General features: G+C 41.8%; 1 protein-coding gene across 3 annotated transcripts in view; it reads left to right on the top strand.

Annotated features, from left to right (window-relative positions):
• MPRIP (myosin phosphatase Rho interacting protein) overlaps window positions 1–16739 on the top strand; it is an 845921-nt gene that overhangs the window by 372510 nt on the left and 456672 nt on the right. For 2 of the 3 annotated variants that reach the window (XM_078665226.1, XM_078665225.1), the window contains exon 7: window positions 7900–8059. In XM_078665226.1, coding sequence (XP_078521352.1) covers window positions 7900–8059 — 160 coding nt within the window. Of the gene's footprint in view, window positions 1–7899; window positions 8405–16739 lie in introns of all 3 variants that reach the window. The other variant, XM_078665227.1, reaches the window with a different exon arrangement.

Genomic DNA, 16739 nt, shown 5'->3' with positions numbered 1-16739 from the left:
AGTAAAATGTGTTGATGCATGCTAGTATTTCCCAAAATATTCATAATGGGAAATCAGTGTAACCAGGTTAATAAGATTATGGAAAACATAAAAATAAACAAGTATTGGTAAAGCCCGTAGGTCTGAAATTGTTGGTCAGCCTTTTGGTTTTGTCAGTGCGTGACTTGTTTTGGCATGGTTTTTGTAAAACCTTATTATTGTGGGAGATGCCGAGCCCTCACCATTATAACAAACATTGGCAAAAGCAACCATTTTTGGTCTAAAAAAACACACACATCAGTATTTCCTGGAACTGAACAAAACCACTGTGTCGATATGCTCCTTGTGAAAGAACAGAATGCTGTCACTCCCAAAGAAGGTAGCCGATAGACAGACCGAGAGAGAGAACATTTTAATACAAAAGGTCTTTGTTAACGCCAGACCAAATTAGGGGCCCAATTAAGTGCACTAATGTCCTTGGATTAAGTGCATTCACAAAACTTTACAGAAGTAGGCCAAGAAATAGTACTCCTAGAAAATATTTGTGAACTGCAATTGAGCATGAGCAAATATGCAGGTGTACATTTGCTCATGCGAAAAATCTGAGTGTTTACAAGTTTACTTTCCCTCCAACCACTTTTTTCCCAGCCCTGGAAGAAGTTTTATGTCTGCCATTGTCAGAAGTAAATATCCAACGTTTCTTAGTATGGAAAAAGATTAGATAAGAGTTGGTGAAAACCCTTAAAACATGCAAGTTAGTAGGTTTACACAGACTCAAAAGGGCATTCCAACCCCGGAACTGCTGCTTACCATTACCTTCAGCCCCAGTATGTAGATCTGCGGAAGCGTGGCAACATAGGGGAATTGCTAGTATTCAAACTCTAGTATGGAAGGAGCCCTGGCATAATCAAAGAGGCTATTTCAGAGCTCCTATATAATGAGATTGCGGTCATAATTTGTTGTCGCATTACATTGCACAAAAGGGACAACTGGATTTTGTTACAGGGCAAGTAGATTTATGAAGCAACCTGCCCCATGGACAAGTAGATATTTTATTAAATTCCACACCCATGACTAGCAGTTGGCTCTGTGACCCAGTTCTTTTTTCTGACTTATGAAAGAAGGATTGCAGGACACCTGCTGAGGTTGTACCTCAATTTCTCAATAGTTCTTCAACAGAAAAACGAGTCTGCTTATTTCACTCAACGTCTTTTAACATCTCCTGCCAAGTGGACGATTTTTTCTCAGTACTTTACAGATTATTTTAGGTCAAAATGCCATTCTCTTCTCAGTGTCCCTGTGATTGATGCACGTAAAGTGCGTGTAGTATGTCTGCCTGTGTCTCTTTCTGTCTCCGAGTGTGACATCTGCAAAAAGATGTCCAAAAGACCTTGAAAGACAGAAAAGGCATCAGGCTCAGAGGCACGAGGGCAGAAGAGGGGAGAAAAAAGTTGAGGAAAGTAGAGCAAGATCATCCTCTCAACCCGTCTCAGCCTCTCTCCTTCCTACTGTGAAGGGCCTTGACAGAGACTGATTCAAAGTGAGAGAATTTCATCAATCTCAATGGTACCAAAGAACGACATTTAGATCACCAATGATGCCATTGAGACCGTACGCGCCCATCTGCTTGCCATCGAGGAAAGGAACTCTGATCACACATTATCGACACCCAGAGCAATCAATATCGATGGCAAAAAAACGCTTCACTCTTCACCATTAACGGCACACACTTTGCCAATCCCATAACAGCACCGCACACTGTAGATGTTGAAGACACCACATTTGCTATCAACCACATCACCAACGACTTTGAATAGACAAAAAATGGCAACTTCTCTTTCTCAAGTATCAAAAACATGTTCCATATCCCTATTCACTGTACAGTCCATTTTCTCAACAATGTCCCAGGCCATCAGACCTTCGCTTGCAGAAGAACGTTCATTGCCTAGAAAAAGACACAGAGAGGAATCACTCTCTCTCTTCCTCCTTGTCGTTTCCATCCTGCCACATCACCAGACCCAGCACCATTGCCACATTGTTCAATGATTCTTTCTGACGACCCAATACAGTCTCTAACGTAGTCAGACGTCTTGCCACCAAGAAATACTTCAAAGGCAACCCTTATAGCTCCACTGTGAATGTGAAAACAACCCTCTCCACAAAAATCACAAGGGAGTAGATCGATTTTATCTCAGAGGTCACCTTTGCTGTTGGTTTAAGGTCTTATACGATGTCAGTTTCCTTACTCCAATACTAGCTTGTCATCTTATACCTTGACATCTTCCCATTAAGAGTTTCACTAGTGGATCGCATCATCACTGGTCAAGGTGTGCTGACGGAAGGGCTGAAAAATGAAACATTGCTTAAAGACACTACAGTCATCGGTGTCTGTAATTCTAGAGACACTCCAATCTAGGGCAGCTCCTAAACCTGTATTGCCTTTAGTTCTAGGACTTTTAGAAATAGGCGACAGAAAATTTGAGGCCTGCTCCAATCAGTCGTAACACCTCGTTTTCAAAAGAAATATAGCCCACCACTTCAGATCCGTCAGTTTCTCATGTCCAGTCCAAAACCAGACTCTGTCATTGTTACAGCAATCAGAAGGCATCAGCACCTGAGTCAGCAACTCCTCCTAAGAGAGAAATTAAAAGTATTGATGCAACTCGAGAGAAGATAGATGGGACTGCGTCCACTCAACTTAAAAGTGCAAGTGTATTAACACTCCTCCAGACATATCACTCGAAGATTTGGGATGGTATGATGTCATTTATTGGAGACTTTCCAATACACCATCAGCAAGGTATCATGGCAATGGTTAAATAAACCTGCCTAGTCTCAAATCAAGTGATCAGTGATGAGGTAAGCTTGGCAGAACTCTGCCATTGAATACTGTCACAGCATCACCTTGCACAGACCATCCTGGCTAAGACTGTCCTCTTTCAATCTTGAGCTACAATTTAAAATAGCAACCCTTACTTTCTTGGGTATTGCTCTCTTTGAACAGCATACAAGGAAGAAATTATACATATGACAAACCAAGCTGAGACCCTCAAGGCAGTTGCACTTGAAGAACAAACATTCTTCAGACAGTATAGGCTGGGAAAACATGTTTTTCTGACAGAAAGTACAACACCCAAAATGGCATTATCAGACACAACAGAACCAAGACTAGAAACTTCAGTACCAACGGAGGTACCGAAAAGGAAAGTAGACACCTCCTAAGGCCTCACACATTGATTCTTCAACACTCCACCTACCCACTCCTGAAAGGGGATCATGGTGTCTCACCTGGAAGTGTAGAACACCAGACAAATGGGTATTGAACATTATAAAAAGAGGCTACTTCATCTGCTTCAAAACGCCTGCCCCACCTAAACCAACATCGAATTACCATCTCCCTAAATTAAGGGAGACATTTCAACTCCTGTTGGCCAATAGAGTAATTAATACAAAGGGTTTCTTCGCTTCTAGAAAACAGAGGGCTATACTCAAGGTATTTTCTAGTCCCCAAAAAGAGTCGGCCAATCCAACATTGCACCATATTAGACATGCGGCTCCTCAGCAGATATAAATGTAACCAATTGGTTTTGCTCCTTTAGATCTGCAGGACGCTTATTACAGATCGACACAGCAAAAACACGAGATGTCTCATGTAAGACACTTAAGTTAACCATTCTTCCATTCGGACTAAAATCGTTCCGGAGATCATTCTCTAAATGCATGGCAGTTGTTGCAGCATATCACTGAAAAACATTTTTTATCCCCTTACCTAGACAACTGGCTTATAAAAGCAGATATGCAGCAGAAGACAATGCAGAATGTCAAATTCATAGTAAAACTGTTGAAAGGCCTAGCTCTAAACTTCAACATGCAGGTATAAATAAGCAAGCCAGTATAAATGATGACCTACTTAGGGAAAAAGATGGACACCTAAACAAAAGGTGTATCTATCTTTGAAAAGAGTCTCCTCTATCCAAATGAAATGGTTTGATTTGAAAAGCAATGCAAATCTCAGTGCTCATCAGGTTTCCTCCCTCCTAGGATCCATGGCATTTTGCATTTACATAGTCCGAAATACAGGTTTATGAAACCTCCAATAGTGACTAAAAGACGAATAGTCGCAGAGAAAAGAAGCAGATTTTCTCAGTTGACATCACAAGGAAAATCACAAATAGATTTTAAAAGATAAAGTCGCAATAACTTTCAAGTGGGTATGTCTACATTACATTTGTTCGCCAGGGGAAGAAACAAAAATTGCCAAGACGTCACATCGAAGGCACCAGTACGCCACTCATTTGCAGTGCCCTTTTGATCAAATGGTCAATACCATTTGTCTATGCCTTTCCTTCAATCCCTCTCATTCCTATGATGATTGTTAGACTATGCAAATCCAAAATCAAGGATCTTAATAGCCCCAGGCAATGGTGGTACACAGACCTGCTGGACCGGTCAGTCTGTGACACAAGAGATTACCTTGCAAACCAGATCTACTTACCAGAATTCAAGGTAAGATCCAGCATCCAAGCCTATGGTGTTTGAATTTGTCAGCATGGCTCTTGAAGTCAGGCGGTATGGCCATCAAAATTAGAAAAAGTTGCACTCAGAATTTACTAATCGTGGATAAAGTTGTATTTATTGACTTTGATTCGTTTCGACAACCCAGTCTTTGTCAAAAAGTCATAAAGTGACCAGCAAGTGGGAGTGAGCTTATAAACACTTCCTGTCATTTCATAGACATAGAAACAAAGTGCATGTTAATGATACGTCTTACATTGAGAAAACAGATTTAAATGACACGGTAGTGTAACAAATTTTTGAATATATATATATATATTGACTGTGAAAGGGACATATATTGAAAATAGTCTTGATAAAGGTGGTGGCCACAGAGCAATTCACAGAAAGGCGTCGACGCAATCACTCAAAGTTAATTTCAAGGAACTACTTTGTCAGCACTCGTTTATTTTGACTCTGACCCAGTTACAAAGATTCCAATGAATTAACATCCTGATGAATCAGATTAACATCACCGGGTTCAGTCTCTTTTCATGTTTATTGTGTATAATCCTATATATGATTCAATGTATTCATTGTATTGATAAATGTTGCTGTTTTTATATGATCAAAAATAAATTTGTATTTTTAACTAATCACGTTTTTTATGAACTTATGATCAAGTGGTATTTGCATTTATAACCATTGGATTATCTCTGTGACGGTGTGAGTAGATTTATTCAGTGAAGTGTGAATGAGTGGATCTAATTGAGATGCTTTGAGTAATTCCAAGGGGAATCACGAATTTGTACTTGTCATTGGTACCCTGTCCCTTGGATAGTTGGGCCATTCCCTGTTTTCTTTAGAGAAACACTCTACAATACAGGAGCAGTCAGAAATGCTTCAGAGCAGCATGCAGTAAGTCTTATCATAATCCTTGCCATGCACTGGTCTCGAAGTGTGGCCGTAAGAGTTTAAAAAAAAAAAAAAGTAAAACCAGTTTCTGATTTGCTATAACCCCCTTTGGAAAATTAAACTAACATCATTGCCCTTTTTCTGTTCAGTATTGTAAACATGGTTATCCAGTTACTTTGTTGAGGTATTTACTGCAGAACCAATCCCTGAGTCCCTTTGACTCCAAAATCTAAAATGCCAGTAGTCTGATTTCTTTCTTCCTCTTCAAATGACTTTCAGGGAAAGTTGAGTTTCTCCTATAAGAGATCAAAGAAACTCTCTGCCTCCTATGCCCCAGGTCTTTCCTTTGATACTGTTAGTGGCTCCAGTATTGTGAGGATGGACCCTTTACACAGAGAAATTTGGGTTTGTGCCATCCCTTTTTCGCAGGGAAATGTGAACTGGTGGTACAGAGCAAGGTTTTCTCTGTTCCTGCATCTTTTTGCTTGAGTTGATCTTTAAGCCAGGCAGATTATCCACTGTAACACCAGGGGACGATCTAGTGTGGCCATTGATTTGGGTATGTTCGTTTACCCAGCCCCCAAAGTTACTACTAACTGAAAGACCTTAATCCTCAGTCAATGCTTCCTCAGCAATTCAATACCTGTGGTCCGCTCCAACTACAAAGGGTATGAATACTCATAGGACGCAATACTCTCACACTCCAAGGTGGCAAAGCTTCATCATCGAGTCTGCCCCTCTTCCATAACTAGTTTACCATTGTCTGGATGGGCTTCCCAGTTGAGTGGAGAAGGGATGGATACAGGGAAAAGACACACCTGGTAAAATAATTGGGCAATAGGTCATGGACCGAGACAAAGTAGGTAATGGGGCTGGTGTTATACCCGCCTCCTCTTTGTGGAATGGGTTTGCTTAAGGACCAAGAGGAGCAATTATGTAGCGGCGGTTCCTCCGTTAAGGTGGATGACCGTTGCTCAACCCCACCCCCTCTGCTGTGAGCGCAATAGGTACACACAGAATAATAAAATGGTCATTCCCGTTTTATTATTCTGTGTGCCGTCGGCCGTGATGGTGGGAGTGTTGTAAAACAGCCGAGGGGGTTACAGGCACAGGCCCCCAGCCTCAAAATGAGCACCAGGTTGACCTGCTCCAATCAAGCCTAGGGCTGCAGAAAGCAGCTCCAGGATTGGTTGGATTCCTAAGCAGGACGTAAACCACTTTCCTTCCTGCTAGTTGTCATCTGGAAGGGGGAGTGGAGAAAGGCAACATATCGGTGAGTTTGCAGCGTGCTGTGGCCCACCGATTTTCAGAGTTGATAGCGGCCCTGCAATTGTGTCGATAATTTATGTTTACGTTTAGCATTTGCTGCTACATTTTTACCATTTTATAGCATTTTACAAAATAGGTGTTGTCATACGAGTTACTCAAACTCAGTGTATATACCCCCAGATATTTGGAAGGCAGAAGCAGCCCTGTTATTCCCTAAATTTGTGACCATCAAGTTTCTCCTGCTGGTTTTGTTTCCTTTGCACCACAAGTACTCTTTGACTTTAAAGTTAGTACTGCCCAAGCTTTTTCATATCCTACATTGTGGCCACCTGTAAACATTATTTTTTGACAGATTACTCCTTTTTTCTGTTTTTGCAATGATCCTGGCCTCCTTTTAACAGATGAATACTTTGTTTTTTGTCATCCTTGGAAAATCTTCCCGATGTCCACTTGATAGATTTGTTTCCATTTGTTTTTCTTTAGAATCTCTGCTGGTTTAACTCATGACGATTCGACCCTTAGTGCTCTCTAGTGCGATATTGATGTACTTGATAAGAATTGAGTGCAATTGTTTCTTCTAAGGACTTTATCGGTTATAAGCAGCCATTCCTGATTGTCATCTTTAGGGTAACTTCAGACCTGAAACCTGGGTCAACATTATGGTAATGGTGCCCGTACTGCCTCTCCTTTATTTGAACATTGTTAGGGATATAAAGTTCAAGCAATACTTTATTTTGTGATATTTTAAGACTTGAAATGTTGTTTCTGCATGTGATGTAAAGATTTAAAATTGACTTACTAGCCTATTGCATGCTATACATTTTTAACTGTACAAAGACACAGATTTTAGTGGCGATCACATAATTTACTGAACTATAATATCAGGCAAGGCATGTATGGGATTCCAGGATTTCCCACAGTATTGATTTTATAGACGGATTACTTCAGAAATGTGATTTTAATTTTATGGTCCTCTCGTTGATTCTCACCAACACTCATCTTCGTTCATGTGTGCTCAGTGAGTCCATGTGGCTTGTCTCTTTAAATTAGCACACCAGTTGCTCTTCATGGGGTTAAAAAAGGCCTACCAAACTACATTTTCAAAACTAACAATATGTAATGGTGATACAGCCTATGCCAAGGTTTTTTTAATGACACCTCTCATTAAAGTCACTCCCAAGTGTCGGGGACAAATGTGAAGTAATTTGTGAATGATTCTTTCTTTCTCTGTCTGTCTCTTAGAAGAGAGCGCAATGAATGATGACCGACCTGACTGTGGTCGAAAAGCTCGAGTTGAGAGTGGGTATTTTTCACTTGAGAAGACCAAGCCAGAGGGAAAGTCAGAAGATCCGCCGTCTCCGACCTCAGCATCCCCTTCCAGCCCCAGCGGACCAGGCAACAGGTACAGTTACCTTGAACCTCTGTCCCCGGAATACAGCGACCCGTTTCCTCCCCCAGGTACCCAATTCTACAGACGACCGACTATCAGCTCTTCCCTGAGCTCGCTGGACTCTGAGCTTAGCAGCACAACACAGACCAGCGGTGATGGGAGAGAAGCCGAGAGACCCGGACGCTCCACTTCTTTCAAGGTCACCAGGCAATATGCCACGCTGGCTGACATCCCTAGAGCAAGAAGGATCAGTCATCGGGAAGCCTTCCAGGTGGAAAGGAAACGTCTGGAGCAGAAGACCCGAGCACGCAGCCCTGGAAGGGAAGAGGTGGAACGCCTATTTGGTCAGCAGAGAAGGTAAGAATCTCTCCAAGCAAACTATTTATTAAGGCTTGTTTTTATGACCAAATGTAGCTTGGTGTGCAGTCAATATTACAAAGTTGGTTAGCCATCCCAACACCAAACAAATTAATAGTTGCCAAGTTGTTACTAATGGAAATTAATCTTTAAGTTGCATGGGTGCCCAGACTAGATCTAGAAGTACATTTGGGATCACAATCTGTCTCACTTAGCTCAGTATATATTTTCCCTTATTCAGTTAGTCACTGTTATTTTTAATGTCTGTGACCAATTTTTACAGCACCATGGAAGAGCTTCATTCTAGCGATGGCAGCTGTAATTTAAATAGCTTTTCTCTCGCTAGCTTTGGTTGTTTATTGAGTCTCTCATTTGTCTAGTGGGCTCAGCAGAGGTCTGTTTGTGTGGTAAAATCCATCTTCGGAGTTGCAATCTTTTCTTTTTCCCACATATCATTCAATTAGTTGTATACAGTGGTGGCTGGTGACATTTGAAAGCAGTGTGGCGTAAAAGTTGGGCATGACTTTTAAGCAGCAAACGCAGCAAGCAAAAGTGGGGTACAGGTTGGGTCCTCCTCCCAAAAGAAAATTGGAAAAAGATTGGCAAATGGTGCATTTTAAAGCAAAAGCATTTCATGATAAAGCCAGGCTAATAAAGCAGTGGGAACGTATGGTCTTGAAATAGTACCCATCTCAACTCTGCCCAACCTCATCAACAGGTCCAAACACCTTCAGCTGTCATAAACATGTTTACAACTATTTCCCTGGTGGCCTGCATCATCATTAGCAAACAGTCACCCTCTACAATAGTCATCTACTGCCAATTACATTATAATTTACTCACTCTTAGTGACTCATTGGCACTAAACCACTAACACCGCCTCTTACCGAGGGCCACTTTCACTATTACCCACGCAGCGGTGTTAAGCTCTGATATCCATTCTTGTGATGTCACTTCTTGTGAAGTCATGTGTGTGGGTTGTGATGCCAGTTCTTGTGATGCTATGTCAGCCACAGTGATGTTGCGAATGGCGATGGCACTTGCATACTGAGTAACTTGGTTAGTCCTCCACTTCTGTTTTTTTAGGATTTTGCGCTCTGGGTATGCCTGTGTATTTGTATTTATTTTTTGTTTGAGTTTTTGGGAAAACATGACGCAGGCTATAAACTAAAGCTATTTCAAGGTCGGACCTAAAAATGAAAAATCTAGTTCTAATAACTTTCAGCCACTAGGTGGACCTATTGACTTTACAATTTGTAAGTTCTAAGCTTGGCACACCAGGGCAGTCTTCCTCACATGGCTTTTGACCGTATGCCCAGATTGGGAGGTATTTTTGGCGAGATAACTAAAAGCAGCATTTAACACGCAGAAACGTTGATTCAGTATACCAACTAAGAAAAAAACACAGATGTAGAGTTTATATGAGCTCTGTCCCTTAAAGATAGCATGATATCTCTATATTAACAAAGGCCAACTTTCGATAACAATCATGCAGACTGGTAGAAGAACTGTCGTAACGACGATGGCCCCACACCGAATAACTACGTCACAGTATCTCTGTTCAAAAGTACATTTCACCGAAAAATGGTTCATCGATTTAAGAAAAAACATAAATCGTAATGTTTCAATGAGAGTCCAATATAATGTGTTCAAAAAGGAATGTCTGTCTGACAACTCCTGCAAGCGTACTACAGCATACAAGTGAATTAGTAAATTAGCAATACTCTGGGCCGGATTTGCAAAGATTTTGAAGGTTCGGCCTCCTCGCTGACAGTCGTGGCTCGTGGGGGGGAATGTCACGCGCGGGGGGATGGCACGTGGGGGGATTGCGCGCTGGAAGGGAGGGGGGCCGGGGGTGTTTAAAATAAAATAAAATCAATGCTACCTGAGCAGGTCTGCGTCGCCTCAGGTCCACTCGACTGGTTGGCGCCTACATTCAGGAACAGCCGCATCACTGCTGGCAAGTGGGAGGCAACCCCTCTCAGCCAATACTGGCGCTGCCAGCAGCGCCAGGATTGACTGAGGGCATGGTTACTCTCCGCCCGCTGCCTGCCCATTAGGAGACCGAGGGGCTCCTAATGGGCATGAGCAAATCAGTGCAAACACAAGTGCGCATGAGTGAGCACGGCTAAAACAAATTGCCGAACTTGCCCACTCATGCGCACTTGTGCTGCTGCCCCTGGTCTGACAAACATGTCAGTCAACATGACGCGGACCACCCACCCCCTTCAGTCTCTGAAGGGGGTGGGCGGTCCGACAGATGCCGAGGGAGCTGCGGGGGGGGGGGAGGGGGCAACGCCCCAACGCCCTCAATGGGCGCACCACCACTGGTATACTATCAAAACCAGCAACATGGAAACCCAAAAATAATTACACGTTTTTCAGATATTGGTGAAAGATTAAAAACTGCTAGTTTTGAAGAAAAAAAAGATTAATACTCTTTGTTAGGGGACGGGTGTGGGGAGGAGTTGTGTAAATGGTCAAGTGCGTGTGAAAAAGGGGCAACAAACCACTTTTTTAACTGTATAATAAGCTAAAAAGGAGGGGGGGAAAGAAGGTGACGGAAGGGTCTCCATCCATTCAAAAGAACAGAGATGGGAGGGAAGGAAAGACAATTGAAAAACGAGACTATATTCACTAGAAAAACTATTTAAATAACCTGATTTTGTTTCATTACTGCTTTCAATTCACATTACCAAGAACCACATTTCTGTGTGATATAATTTTATGACGGGAGAAGTTAACATTTTTAAATCCTGAATTTCTGCCTCCAGAGAGCTATGTTCAAGGAACGTGGAAAATAAAAATATCCAGGGCCGGCTTTAGCACTGGTGGCCCCATGTGCGACATTGTTTGTTGGCGCCCCCCCAATGGCCACCCCGCCACGCATTCCCTCACTACCACCATTTGACAGTGCCCCTCAAGTCTCCATAACTACTGTCTCTTAGATTAATTTAGTTTTATAGCGCCACTCGTTGCAGTTTAAGGTATCAGAGCACTTTACATCAGAGACACTTTCCACAGAGACAATCATACGTGTGAAAATCAGTATATAGGAAATGTTACATAAGAGAGAGGTCTACAAGGTGTAGGAGTCGCATTTCTTCCCATACTGGTAGGCAGTATAGTTTGAGTCCTTGGACTGGAAAAGCACAAATTCTGAATTTAAAATGTAACACTATTTTTAGGGGTTTTCCTAAATAATAAGATTTGATTTCTACCCAAATGAACGAAAGACTGGGCAAAAAATATATGGCTCTAATATGTTCCTTGCAGTTTGAATACAGCTCTTTGGTGGCAGTTAATAGCTCACTGCTCTATTATCAGGATTTTAACTTATAAACTGCAAGTAACAAAAGGTTCGCTGACAAAAGCAGTAACCCATTGACCCATTTATATTATTTGCACTTTGTGATGTGAATGGAACACGTTCTTTGCAGCAGCCATATTAACCCTCTGCGCTATGATGGGTCAGAACATTCACTAGACAGGTCCCTTTCCAGGAAGAACATTAATCACCGGAGTTGTAATTTTTTGATTGATGCCTGGAAATTGCTGGGACAATGTACTGGGCATCAGGTGCTTTTAAAATAGATGAACATGGCGCCCCAATCCCAAGTCAGCACCCGGTGCGATCGCACCACCCTAGAGCCGGCCCTGAAAATAACCCCCTTCCCACTCCCTTCCCTGCACAGCCTTTTCTGTTTTTTGTCTTTCTGTGGGGTTGTGGCAGAGTTAATGTATCCTGGGGAGTTGCATGATGGTGGCTGCTCACTGGTATTGTATATCTCCAGGTGGGTGTGGCTCCAATGCACTCTACTCTTCAGGCATTTGCTTGGCCTCTCTATCAAGAAAGGTGTAATTTGGTATTAAGGTTTTCAGTAAAGATTTGCTTAAAATGAGACAGCCAGCTGTAATCTTCTCCCTTTCACTCTCCTTACTTTGCATACCCTTAATTTGGCAATTTGAAAGCGAGTGATGTAGGACTCAGCCCGATAAAAGTATGTACATTATGATTCGGGCTCCCAGTTTTATGGTATTTATGCTTTTGCCATTTCCGTCTGTATTTATCCATATTTATTTTTTGCTAATTTTATCTGTATTCATCCATATTTATTTTGGGTTTTCTGGAAAAAATCAGCTGAAATTAGTATATTCCCACATTTATTTAACCAATAAATATGCACTCATACTTGAATGTCTGCCAGGTTTCAGTGCTGTGAATACCTGCAGCAGATAAATCAGTACACTTATATGAAAATATGCAAATTTCAGTATCAACCTTGTGCATATCTACTGCTTTTAAAGCCTTTTTACTAAAATTCCTTTCTTTTGTATCCCCCTTATCTATCAATCCACACATCTGTTGGCCTGGCAGTCATGGCAGACAGTATTTAGAATTACTCAAAAAGCAACCCAATTTCTGTATTTATCCACATTTAAAAATAAATACAGACAAGAAAATGAAAGTTTTCTGCCTGTATTTATCTGAAAAAATCATTAAAAACGGAAAACAGGGAGCCTTAATTATGATTTGGTCCTGGTTGCCTGAGGTCCTCTCCTATTACCAACGCCTACCTTACACTCCCATCATCAGCCTGGACGGCCCAGCTGATTCGCTCGTGAAGGATCCTGCCATGGATGAGAAGTCTGTCAAGGGGTGAGGGTGGGTGGGGTAGTGCAGGGATGTATACATTTGGAATATCCATGCATGCTGCAGGCTGCACACTCCTGTAGGTGTTATGACCCTGCCCATCATGGTGGTGCTGTATTTCTTGTTGTTAGGTTCTTATAACCTTTCTGCAAATAACCAAAGTCAGGGATAAGGTAGCATATCTCTTTTTGGGGTGCTTTCGAGTTCAGTACGTCGGTCCATTAGAGTATTCAAATCAGATCAAAATGTGGTAGTAATGTTCTGTGGTGAATGTGGTGGTGTAGCCCCTGTGCCAGACTTTAGGTTGGACGTGCAAAATGAAGGTCTTTGCTGTAGTTCTGCACCTCCTGAAGTTACTTGCCTGGGCATTGTTTTTATCCCAAATCCCATCAACTAGGCCACATTCTGGCTGATTGCTTCTGCCAGACAAATCATCGTGACTAGAAGTCACGTGATCAGATTTCAGTCTTGCAGTTCTCCATGTCAGGGTGGTGTTGGCAATTTAGCTCTTTTACAATCCCCCAAAGAAATGATGCTTGCACTGTTCACCTCTACAGTGTTAAGAAGCCTTTTATTCATCTTCGAGCTCTGTTTACCCACTATAGTTAATTCATTATCACCGCAGGCTGGTCGGTGCAAAATCGTCCTTTAATCGATGTTGTTTTAAGTAAATCCTACTCTGTCACCCTGCGACTGCTGTTCAGAAGGATTCGCTTCTTTAGCAGTTCTGAGCAAGAGAACCACGTTGCGTGCGGAAGATGTCGTCTTATCGCACCCCGAGACACCCCCCCAGTGCTTGCATTTATATAAAAGAACGAATTATTAACGCCGCATTCTCAGATGCTTTGTGCATGTCCAAGGAACGCGATTTACTAGGTTAAGGGCTCCCCCTGGTGGTCATCTTAGGTACAGCACGTCAAACAAGTAAAGAATGAACACACTTATTATTATACAAATAGCACCCCCTTGCCCTGTACTGTATATTACATTTAATAATGCACACTCATTGTGTCGTTGGGTTGTCAGTGCAGTGCCTGTAACCGTTTCCTTAAAAATCTCCTAATATGGAATACCGGTGCCATAAGAGAAATCACAATAGAGGCAGCATTGTGAAGCGAGCACTTGTTCACACGGAGGGTTTGCTTGTTCTGGAATTGTAGGAAAGGTCACAAAGCCTTTTCTGAAAGCTCCATTGTCGACTAATTTACAAACGGCTGAGAAAACTCCAGGCCCGATTGACCCATTTTGGGCTTTGATCCAACTGCCCCGAGCTCTCCAGTGCCGGATTACACCAGACGCCTTGTTTATGTAACTGGGCACTCTTGGCACGGTTCCAGCTTGTGATTAAGAGGCAGTGCAATTTAAAGTTGGGGAATCTTTATTTTGTCACAGCCATATGTAGCCCAGTGTTTTTAACTTCATTTCCCTCTTCTGCAAGCTCTCTTCTATTTGGCACCCTGCCATCTGTTGCAGAAAGTTTTATTGAGCTGCGGGAGGAGATGGCGCAAAACGAATTTATCAATTGCAGCTTTTCTTATCTACTTAAAGTGTGTGAAGAAGAGAGAAGGATGCTTTCCTGTTTTGTCCTTTTTTGTGGCACGTGCAACTCTTGCATGGCAGTTATAAGGGAGCATGCAGATTCATGTGTGGGTTGTCAGTGCCATCTTTTCAGCTGAGCTTAGGGTTCTTAAAGCATTTTGTATGGTTTGAGCTTATCCTGTCACTTAGCCATACAAGATTGGTATGTTCTGGTAGAAAGACTGCAGTGAGTTTCTATCTATTTCTTGTTCATTCGTATAAGAAAAATTAAATTCCCAACCCCACCCTCATCCGCCTGCAAGATCCCAAAAGGCAGCTCATCAGAGGCTCAGTGCAGATGATTGCATGGACTTGTCCGGTCTCCTCGACTTCTCAGCAGTTAAGGAAAGAGTCTTCACAGGTGCATAGCAGAGTTAGTGTATTGAAGACCCTCCTCTCGCAAATGTCAAAATGTGTTTTAATTATGGGTGTATACTATTAGGTGCAGTAAAATAAAGACCAGCTCTATTCATGTTGGGCTGAACGATGTAAGGACAAGAAACACAGTATGTAGCGCACCACCAGTCTCTGCCTGTCTCAGTCTTTGTTAATACGTACTTGCAAACTAGCCCCACACCAGTTCAAAACCATCTTTCCAGGCTGTAATCAACTACAAAAACCTTAACATTTTCAAAGCTGCATAACAGTCAAAAATATATGACCCCCCCCCCTTTTTTTTGGAAAACAAAAAAAATAGATACTTGACCGCTCTCTTTTTTAAAAAAAAACCGCTACCTAATACCAAGCTATGATTTCTGGCTTCAGTTTATAACACTTTTTTTTAATGAAATGTTCTACTTGTACACAGAAACAACAAATCATTCAAGTATCAGATTCAAGATTGTGATTGTTGTACAACTAAATTATCATATGAGCAAAGTGGTTGTCATGAGTCCTCATTCACATTTTTGATAGAAATAGAGGTCTGCCTCACCTAGAACACCCAGATACTCCAGCATTAGATCATCCACTCACAGTCAACCCCGTCAACCCAGCTTCATTTCTTAACTTGAATACTTTAGTGATTCTTCACAGCTCATTATGGGTTTCCAAGTTATTATGACAACCCCCTGAAAAGATTGGCCAGCAAGTATAGGGGGAAAGGTTGCCGCAGTCATTCATAAAATAGCAGCATGTGCAACCTTCATCCACCCCTAACACAATTCAAAGTTAGTGTCATCGAAACTGAACTTTTGACACCGTTATTGCCTCTTTAATCAGAACACCTCATTCCTGAAAATAACTCTGCTCTGCCAAACAAAATGTATTCTTTTTCATCTAAACTGTGAAATTTGCTCCCCAGCTACAAATGCATTAAGGCAGACCATGGGGCCTTTAGAAACGCATGACAATTCTAATTTTCTAACCATTGTGTGTACATTTTCAGCTAATAAAAACAAGGAAACGTGGACATTTAGTTTGCATGCTGCACTGTGTAATTATTAACCATCGCATCATTTTTCGAGGAAGTATATTGTACACATCAAGACTCCTCTGTGATGGAAAAGATCTAGTTATGTAGTTACCTTCCCACAATCTAGTATCCCCAAAAATCAAAGTCTGATTTTAAAACCGCACTTTGGTCTTCTGAGTTGGGCTAGGCTATCTCAGTGGATGAGATGCTTCCTGTAGAGATGTGTGTAAAATGTATGTCTCCGACTTGAATATTGTTAGGCTAGAATCACCCTTTCCTCTTTTTGTCTGCTTAATTGAGTTCCACAGATTTTCATGGCAGTAACTGCTAAATGTTCCTAAGTGGTGAAGGTATAGAAAAAAGTTTATGAACAAGCGTAAAGGAGTGGTTGGTTAAACTATATGGTTCTAGGGGGATCTTCCTTATTTGGAAGTGTTGCCCTCACACACCCATGTGGGTGTCATGCTTTATCATTGGGTGTTTTGCTTCTCGTGGGGCCAGCGCTGCAATGCCCCACTGGTCCTGCGAGAGGGATTTTTGTCGGAGATATTTTCTCGTATCAGCCGGGATGGTGCATGAGGCTGTGTGGGGTATAATATGTAAAGTGGAGAGTGTGATCTAAATTAACTTAAAGGAAATTAAATAAAATTTCATTCAGAGATTTGTTGGTAAGGTTAAAAACTAAGATA

Source organism: Lissotriton helveticus, chromosome 10, assembly GCF_964261635.1.
Source record: "Lissotriton helveticus chromosome 10, aLisHel1.1, whole genome shotgun sequence".
In the NCBI taxonomy this organism is placed as follows: domain Eukaryota; kingdom Metazoa; phylum Chordata; class Amphibia; order Caudata; family Salamandridae; genus Lissotriton; species Lissotriton helveticus.
Note: the sequence above shows the minus strand (reverse complement) of the source record. Positions and strands in the feature narration are given on the sequence as shown.